Source organism: Eptatretus burgeri, chromosome 3 (assembly GCF_056783735.1).
Source record: "Eptatretus burgeri isolate ZD-2024b chromosome 3, Ebu_testis_v1, whole genome shotgun sequence".
Taxonomy (NCBI): Eukaryota; Metazoa; Chordata; class Myxini; order Myxiniformes; family Myxinidae; genus Eptatretus; species Eptatretus burgeri.
Window position 1 is genome coordinate 89,831,482 of NC_140963.1, and position 10,000 is coordinate 89,841,481.

Here is a 10,000-nt window from a genome sequence, read left to right on the forward strand (position 1 = left end):
ACAAACACACAATGCAAATCCTTCTGGCTTTCCCTATATTTCTCATCAACATTTTCAAAGCAAACATCGCATCAGTGGTGCTCTTTCCTGGCATAAAGTCATATTGGTGCGCACAGAAAAACATATATTGTTGTGGACCTCCACCACCCTGGCATGTGGGCGACCGCTTTTAGCTAATTGCGGCCGCGCGCCCACCGACCGTGGCAATCCAGTTGCAGCTTTTGGATCAACGCCGAAATCCAGCTACGGGTGCGTTTTTAACCACACCACAACATGTCAATGCTCTCCCGCTTCAGGGTTGATCGCCGAATTGTCGATTTACCTAATTATTCGCGCAGTCAGACTACCGAGAGGTTGTATCTCAACGGGGCTTGTCCGGAAACGAGCTGCTTTTAAGCAGCCCGTTCCATTTGCGATTGCCGAGCGCTTTATTATCGCCAAGCCCCGTTAGACCCGATTATCTTATCGGCTATTAAAAACCAGCTATTATTCCAAACGCAATTACGGCAGTTCAATGGAGGAAGGGACGCAACGAGCAGGTGAATGTTCAAACAAAGGGGACATTTATTTATACACGTATGCAAGCAATGAATGGCAATGAATGGGGGTAAGGGACAAGAAATGAGAAAAAAGACCTACAGCCGATCTATCTACAATTTACATGAACTTATAGCAATTCACTACTTAACGGACAAGGCACCACAGACTTCCATGCAAAAACCCAGAAAAGAACAGGGAGAACTGGGCCCGTCGGCCTTTAATGTTCCTCGGAGCCGAGATGACCGCAAGGCTCTGAGAGGCCGGGCAGGTTACCTGCCACCCTCATGGCGACTCGCTGGGCCCTGGTTCGGCGACCCTCGGTGTTTCTGCCCGCATTCCGCTGGACTCCACCAGTGCCTTCAACAGCGCCTCCAACGGCGATCTGGCTGGTGACTCCTCTCCGGCTTCAACTCGATCGGACTCCACCAGCTCCCAACTCCTCTCGTCTCGCCTTTGACGGAGCCTCCAACGACCAAGGAGAGAGACCAAGGAGAGAGACCAAGGAGAGGGACTCTCTCACCCACTCACCAACTGCCAACTCCCTCCTCAACTCCTTTCCCAAACTTGACTCTTCCTCGGCGCTCCAACGCGGCCCTTTTATCACCCCTGGTGTTCGCCCCTCCCTTCTTGGCGCGCGCGGAGAGATTCCGGGGGGGGGGGGGGGTTCAGCATGGCTCTTTTTGTAGTCCGATCACGGACATTCTTTCTTTTCGTTGTTCTGAGGGAAAATTCCAACAGAGCTCGGCTTGGCTCTTTTGGTCGGATCACGGACATTCCTTCTTTTTGTCGTTCTGAGGGATATCCGGGCATGAGTTGTTGAGATGCTGTTGTGGTGGTAGTGGTGGCGTGGTTGGCGCTGTGGTGGGGATGGCGTGGTTGTTGAGATGCTGTTTTGGTTGAAATAAAAGACAGAACAGAATAAAGGCCAACTCAAAGATGCACAGCCCGGTACATGAATAATGCCCTTTAGACATTGGTGGGGAAATCTAATCTGGACACACCCTTATCGACATAACTGATCTTCGGGGAACCTGAATGGTGATCTGTGAATTTCCACAACCGTAACAATATATATATATATATATATATATATATATATATATATATATATATATATATATATATATATATATATATATATATATATATATATATATATATATATATATATATATATAGCCAGGAAGGCAGAGGCAACAGGCGAGAAGGTGGGTGGAGTGGGCGGGTGGAAGGCAGAGTCAGGCGGAGCCAGCAGGCGAATGTAGAGATCCCAGCTAGCGAACAGTTTTGCGATCCACCTTTCATGAGCCCCATGGTGTAGGGTGGGGGTGACGACCCAAAGTGATGCTTTGTCACCCAAATTGTACGCTCCTATTGGACCCTGGCCCCACACTGCCCAGCCCCTACGGCCGGAAGTGGTCTCATTCGTACAACCTGAGAGACATGGCTGAGCTGTGAAATCGCCTTGTACCAAACTCCTGGGCAGTGTTCCAGCGACCAGCCGAAGGTCACGTCGGTCCTGCATGCCTGTTCGGGCACTCCCGGCGCTCTGTGGTTAGTGCTGGTCAATGTGCTATTCCACCCACATGCCATGCGGCCAGAGCGATCTGGGCCGTGCATTTGTGCCTGCTTGGTGGCGACTGCATCGAAGCAGAGGTCCGAGGACATATTGGTGGCCGAGGTGGCGAGCGAAGATTGACAGTGAGATGCCATTGTAAATCAGCATGCAGACCCAAATAAAGATGTGCACCTTGCGCGTCCCATACAGTGCAATGATAATTATCACAGGACTACATGTGTGTCTGTTATCGTGCATTTGCGCCTGCTCCGCTTTGTATTAATGATTGAAGAAAAGGATTGGATGTAAATCGGGGTTGAAAAGAAGATAGATACAAGTATTAGATGCAGATTCAAATGAAAGGGTGCGCCGTGCTTGTCCTATACAGTGGGTGGAGGTTATCGCTCTGTGCACGCGTCCCATGCAGTCTGGTGGTGGAAGTTGTCACTGGTTTTCACAGGTGGCTATCTGGGTGCGGTGCCTGCTTGGATTTATTTCATAAATTAGAGGAAAGAGTTGGAATGAAGATAGAGATTGAATGGAAAATGGAGATATAATTAGACCTAGCTATAAGATCCATGCAATGCACTTCGTCCCGTTAACCCATTAGACATGAGTGACAGGTCCAACTGCATGTATACTAATGAAATAACTGTCTGGGGATCACTGTATGTTGGATGCCATTGCCTCAAAGGCACGTGGTTTCCAGAAACGCAACAATATATGTATTACTAAAACTCTCATCGTGTGTGTGTGTGTGTGTGTGTGTGTGTGTGTGTGTGTGTGTGTGTGTGTGTGTGTGTGTGTGTGTGTGTGTGTGTGTGTGTGTGTGTGTGTGTGTATGTATATATATATATATATATATATATATATATATATATATACGTATGTATGCATGAATGTATGTATGTACGATCCCAAAATACAGCCAAAACGGTACACGATAGTGCAAAAATTTTAGGGCCACCTTACTCACCATTCGCCTGTGGTGTGCAGTACCAAGTTTCGTTCAAATCGGGCAATGAAATAAAACTTCTTAAAAAAATCAATTCCCGATTCAGTCTGGTACTCTTCGGAGAATTTGATCAATGAAAACACTCTCATCGGTATAGTTCACTGGAGCTATCTTTGTTTTTTGAAATGATTTTTTTTTTAATCAATCGCTGTCACAACGGGAACCCAATGGGTTCACAGGTCATCCAGTATGTGTATATATATATATATATATATATATATATATATATATATATATATATATATATATATATATATATATATATATATATATATATTCTAGTAAAGGTGCCCGTCTTCGACGGGCATCGATAGCAACATATGGTAAAAGACAGATAGCATGAATGTATTTTAAACAATATATTATATCATTTTTATCCATTGATTATCATTCAAGTTTTCCACTTCAATGACATTACCACGTAGTTTCGTGACTACACAACGTGTACCATTCGTGAGTTCCGGAGGATCCATAGAGCGGATTAAAATTACAGGGCACCCTACTTTAAAGTGATCGAAAAGGCTGGATCAGTTTCGTCTACATATTCATATCTTTTAGATTTTAGCTGGTCAGAAAGTCATGGTTTTGTGAAGAAACTACGGCACATGGAAAGTGCAAATTAGTCAGGTATGAACTCAACTGTTTTCTCCCCAAATGGAGCGTAATTCTATGAGCTGAACTCATCTTAGTGGTCCTCTAAAAAATGGGAAACATTTTTATTTCTTTTTTTGTGCAATAATTCCTCCCATTTTGCAAATGGAGAACATGAACTGTTTAACTACCATAATCATCAAAACTAATTTTGAGGAGCCTCTTAAGGAAGACAATAATATCATTACTATATATGTCAAAGCTTGTTTCATTTCATGCAGTAACAAAAATCTGATGGTGGAACAAAGAAAGGGGCGTGCCGAAATATTAATATAGATTAACTACCATAATCATCAAAACGAATTTTGAGGAGCCTCTTAAGGAAGACAATAATATCATTACTATATAGATGTCAAAGCTCGTTTCATTTCATGCAGTAACAAAAATCTGACGGTGGAACAAAGAAAGGGGCGTGCCGAAATATTAATATAGATAACTACCATAATCATGAAAACGAATTTTGAGGGGCCTCTTGAGGAAGACAATAATATCAATACTATATATGTCAAAGCTTGTTTCATTTCATGCAGTAACAAAAATCTGATGGTGGAACAAAAAAAGGGGCGTGCTCAAATATTAATACACAGGGGTCAGGAACGTTTTTGACTCAGAGAGCCATTAAAGCAAAATATTTGGAAATCTATTTCAGTGAGAGCCATATAATATATTTTAAGACTGAATTCAACTAAATGTGAGTATAATAAGCCTCTGAATTTATTCTTTTAAATAATGTTGTTATAATACTCACCATTAATGGGACTTCTGGTGCTGCATGGATTTGCTGATGGCTTTGTAGTCTAGTTGGTACTTGGTGAGGTTAAGCTTCATGCAAGCGTTGAGGCTTTCATCCGTTAGACGTGATCGTAGGTTGGACTTGATGTTTTTAAGATGTGAGAATGACTGCTCACATGCATACGTAGATCCAAACAAGGTCAATACAGCAATACTCACATGCTGCAGTGTGAGGTATGTGACAGGAAGCACGTTCCAAGTTTTGATAATCAGCTGGTCTTCGGGTTGAAGTTTTTTCATTTCTGTCCACATGTGCTTGCTCGCCAACTCCGCTTTCTGTCGTGCGATTCTTTCCAAATCTTCATTCAGTGACTTGAACTTATTCACCCACATGTTTGAGGCCTTCAGGTCAGCCACTTCTGCTTCAAAATCTCTGACGGAGACACCAGGAATGCAACTCAGGTCGGCTGTGTTCAGTGAACACTCGTTTGGATGGGTGATGAACTTAAAAAGACGAGTGTGCTCACGAAATTCTCCAAAGCGTGCTTTGAATGACTGTAGGAGACTGGATGTGAAGCCAGCTAACTGGTGGAGATCAAAGTTTTGAGTGGGCTCACTTGCTGTGCATGCATCTTTAAATTGTCTCAGTTTTTCAAAATGTAGTAAACGACCTGTTTCAAGATCCATGATAAAGAGCTCCAGCTTGTTTTCAAAAGCAAACACAGCTTGTTGAAGGGATAACACTGTATTTCCAATGCCTTGCATTTTCACGTTGAGCTCGTTCAGATGTTCAGTCATATCCACGAGATAGTAAAACTTGAGGAGCCACTCAGTTTCGGCTAGCTCAGGATGCTCAATCCCTTTCATTTCAAGGAAAGTCCGGATTTCGTTCAGGCAAGCCGCAAAACGGCTAAGCACCTTCCCTCTTGACAACCAATGCACATTGCTGTGCAAAAGCAGACCGTGATAGTTATTTCCAACTTCATCCAGCAGTGTTTTAAACTGGCGACCATTTAAGGCTCGGGCAACAATAAAGTTGATCACACGAATGACCAGCGACATCACTTCGCCAAGCAGCCCATCACACATCTGAGCACAAAGTGCCTCCTGGTGTAGAATGCAATGGAAACTTAGGATGGGTCTATTTTAATGTTCACGGAGAAGCGCCACAAATCCTTTGTTTTTCCCCACCATACACGGAGCACCATCAGTACACACCGAGATAAGTTTATCCATTCGTAGATTTTTTTCTTGAGCGAACTCCATGAAAGACTTGAATAAATACTCACCTCTTGTGGACCCTTTTATTGGCAGAACAGCAAGACTTTCTTCGAGCAGTGTATCACCAGCAGCATATCTTGCAATCACACTGAACTGCGACAAATGGCTTAAGTCTGTTGACTCATCCAAAGCCAGGGAAAAGAACGGCGCTGTATTTATGTCCTTCACTTGCGTTTCCTCCACTTGGTTTGCCATCATGATGGTATGATCATGAACAGTTCTTGCCGACAGAGGCATGTCTTGTATCCGTTTGATTATCTTGTCTTTGTTCGGAAGATCATCAAAAAGTTCATTGGCGACATCCAGCATGAACGTTTTTGCATACTCGCCATCTGTGAATGGTTTTCCGTTCCTCACTATTGCTAAAGATCCAGCAAAGCTGGCGGAATTATAGTCACCTTGCCGGGTCCATACGCGGAGTTGCTGCTGGCTGGCTTGCACCCTGCTCAGTAGCTCTTGGCACGCTTTCTTTCTGCTGTCTCCCACAGGGTATTTTGATGCAAAGGTCGCATGGCGCGTGTCGAAGTGCCGCTTTATATTCGACCGTTTCATCGATGCAATTTTGTCATTGCAAATTAGACACACTACAGAACCTGCTCTCTCCACAAAGGTGAATTCTTCGGCCCATTCGTCCTGAAATGTACGATACTCCTCATCTTTTTTTCTTTTCGCCATCTTCTTCGTCGAAGGGTTAGCTTTGAGCAAATGAGAGAGAGGGAGATGTTGACCCAAGTGAGTCTGGCTGGCCTGCGCACGGGCTGACATACTCGAGAGGTGCGGCGCGGCCGGCCGACTCTGGGATGCTGTCGCCTCAGCGGTGGCGCGTGATTGGTCGAGATGAATTCCGTGACGCGTCTCGGCGGCGGCACGTCATTGGAGGAACCGAAATCACTACTCGCGTCGGCCGCATGACTGGACGAAACAAAAACCGCTTCAGACAATTCGGAGGTGTTTTTTCTTCTCTCCTTCTGCCAAGTTCAGCCCTGCACGTGAATGAAGCACGACACCATTCAAACTATAGGTGAAGCTTCTGCGAGAAATATTGGGCTTTCCAAGTTTCAAACTCCAATTTTATCTGCGAGCCAGATGCAATCATCAAAAGAGCCATACCTGGCTCGCGAGCCACACGTTTCCGACCCCTGTTAATATAGATATATACATACGCATCTACTCCATCATATAAAAATGTATTCTATTCCTCTGTGTAATTTCAAATAAAACACTTGAACTAAAAATACAATTTCTAATCCTAAATAAAATTGAATCTGCAATGTGGACAAAAAAAACCCAAAACAAACAAAAAAACAGGTCAAATGTCAGGAGACGAGCATGCATGTGCAGTTTCACGAAATACATTTTATATGAGGCTATCGCAATTACGTTAAAAAGGGACGATAATACTTCCATGACAATCTATAGTTCGAGCATTTGTACCAAATAATTCTGAAGGTGTTCTTTCGATTTGTCTAAATCTTTGTAAAGTCTCAGCATTTACTGGATTTTCTTTCTGAATCTTCCAAATTAACCAAAAACAGATAGCATTGGGCTGGAAGAATAGCAGAAGTATGCGCACTGACCTTTGAATCTCAACCTCATTATAAACTATCACCATGGCGTTTCACATGCAGATTGAGTCAATGTGTGTGCCGTCCAATAGAATAACGTCAAGTGGGAGGACACATCCGTCAGCACCAGTCGTTCGTTGATGTAAAATATCCCATGGTGTCTTTCGTGGAGTTGGCGAGTAAGCACCGGCACCACAAACCAATTACAATTCCTGCAACTTTTAGTCAAACGTTAGGCCTCACCAGCCAGTTTGTGAAGGACTTCCCCAGTAGAAGTCAGGATTGTGGACATAATTCTGGCCCTTGAAGTAGTGCTTGTAGCAGTAGTGGTAGAATGTCAATGACAATTCGTATCTCAGCTAAAATTGCAAGAAAAAAAGACAGCCTCGTCTATACAAGTATATTTTGAGTTCAAGAATGACTATATTGGAAAAACTGAATCTGAACAACAACAGCCAGAAAAACTGAATCTGAACAACATCAATATGATTGTCAAATAACGTTGAACCAACAGGTTCACTGGAGGGACATATTTATCAATGCTACACAGCCAATCAGGTTTACAAACCAGATTTTCTTCCAACATTTCTTCACAAGTTGAAACAAGTCAAGAGTTCTTTACAGACAACTCTACCTCTGATATTTAGTTCAGACACTCAAGCAATCAACACATAAACCCTTTCAGACAACCAAATCCTGATCTAATTGGAAGTAATACTCTTGTGGAAATGGGCCCTTAGTGGGTTATTAAATATAGGATTAGCCCAGATCCCCCCTTAAATGCATGTTGAGCCAGGTTGTTTGGTAATCGGACGTTAAATGTGTGTCAGAAGGTGTAGCAGGCGGTCCAGTGTTCATACAGTGGTGGTGTACCGAAAGGCGCCTTCTTTTTCCTTCCCCCTTCTTAACCAGCCCCTACCCAGCGCCCTGACAGAGCCAGTCAACAAGACGTGCCAGCAACTCATTGGCGGAGAGCTGCTGCAAACCCGGATGATGGACCAATCACGCGTCCCCGGGAGTGGTCCGAAAAGCCCGCCACGAAAGGCAAGACCAACTGCTTTTTCCTGTCTGTGATCTGCTTTATGAGGGGTCACTTGACCAGCTGTTCCTCCTTGGCCATGGATCCAGCATGCAGGTCATCCCCAGGTTCATCCTGAATCCAACCACAAAGCCTCTGACAGTCCTTACTCCCTGCACAGCTCGACCACGTTTTTTCATCCCATCCATCCACCTGCAGAGTCCAGCACCCAGATTTGGCCTAATCTGGTGTACAGGCCAGGCCTGGATTTACATTCTGGACCTTGTGAAAAACCAGCTGGAACACACCATAGATCTCACTCTCTTGTGCCATCGACCTCACAGGGGCTGGATGCACCGAGGCTGCATGCGCGTGCTGGGCCGATAGAACGTCGCCGCCATGTTGCCACGCTGCATGCTCAGTCTGGGCGCTCAAATCCGGCGACATCGGCTTGTCACGAGCCGCATTCGTGCCTTCCACACCTTTCCTCTCGTCCATGAGGCACCACCAAGTACTCTGTGTCTTGTATGCATGTTTTCCAGGCCTAAGGCATATTTTGCTAGGGCTCCCCTGCGAAACCCGTATCCGTAGCTCAAGATAAGAGTGGGTTATAGATGAATTTTAACGTTATTGCGAATGCTTTGCTTGTGTCGTGTTCCCCGATGTTTCCCCATTAAATCTTGCCGATTCATACGAAATTTTCCGCACTGAATTTATCCGTGCCGCGCTGAAGAACAATCGCTCAATTTGCATTTAAAACCAAACTGGCTCCGGATTGCGGCAGACTTCGCTCGGTCTCTGATCAAACCGTCTGTAGCCGGGGTATATCCCCAACTGGCAAGGCACAGGGGTACTTTGGTATCGTGATCTTAGGCGCGTGACCCGAGACCTGTGCCGAACAAGCCGGCGATATAGCCCTTGAGATGGCAGTGCTGTTAAGCGCTACCGAATCAACAATACGTAGTAACTGGTGAATGCCAGTGATAGCTCCTCAGAATCGTGCCTCCATGCATCATGGTCGTAGTAGTTTCTAGGTAGTAGGTTCAAGCTATCACAGTTCAGTTTCTTCAATATAAACAAAATCGTGAGAAACTCTGCCCCCTCTTGTAATCCCCCCCTTTTCAAATCGTATGTTCTGGCAACTTTCTTGATATATATATATATATATATATATATATATATATGCTAGCAAATACAACCCATTGCTTTACTGAAGGGGATATTAAGTGGGGAGAGAGAGGAAGGTAAGGGAAGCGAGAGGATGGAGGGAAGGGATGGAGGGAAGGCAGAAGAGAGGAGAGGATGGAGGGAAGTGAGGGGAAGGGAGAGGAGGGGAAGGAGGGAGGGGAAACTAGGAAGGGGGGGTGGAGGAGCAAGGAAAGGGGGGAGGAGGAGATGGGGAGAGCGACGCCTCACCAAACATTAATATACACTGAGGGAAGGAGTGTGTGAGGATAGGTTGAAGGGAGAGAGAGAGACAGAGAGACAGAGAGACAGAGAGACAGAGAGACAGAGAGACAGAGAGACAGAGAGACAGAGAGACAGAGAGACAGAGAGACAGAGAGACAGAGAGACAGAGAGACAGAGAGACAGAGAGACAGAGAGACAGAGAGACAGAGAGACAGAGAGACAGAGAGACA

General features: G+C 44.8%; 1 protein-coding gene across 15 annotated transcripts in view; it reads right to left on the reverse strand.

Moving 5' to 3' along the window:
- Positions 1–10,000, reverse strand: part of LOC147030415 (uncharacterized) — an 87,530-nt gene that overhangs the window by 42,052 nt on the left and 35,478 nt on the right. The window contains exon 2 of one of the 15 annotated variants that reach the window (XM_085874452.1): positions 7,586–7,701. The exons of 13 other annotated variants lie outside the window; for them this stretch is intronic. Coding sequence is in view for 1 of the 2 variants with exons in the window: in XM_085874449.1 (XP_085730575.1) it covers positions 4,513–4,515 (3 nt within the window). In the remaining variant the exon portion in view is untranslated. Of the gene's footprint in view, positions 1–4,512; positions 5,644–7,585; positions 7,702–10,000 lie in introns of those variants that run through there. One more of the 15 variants, XM_085874449.1, reaches the window with a different exon arrangement.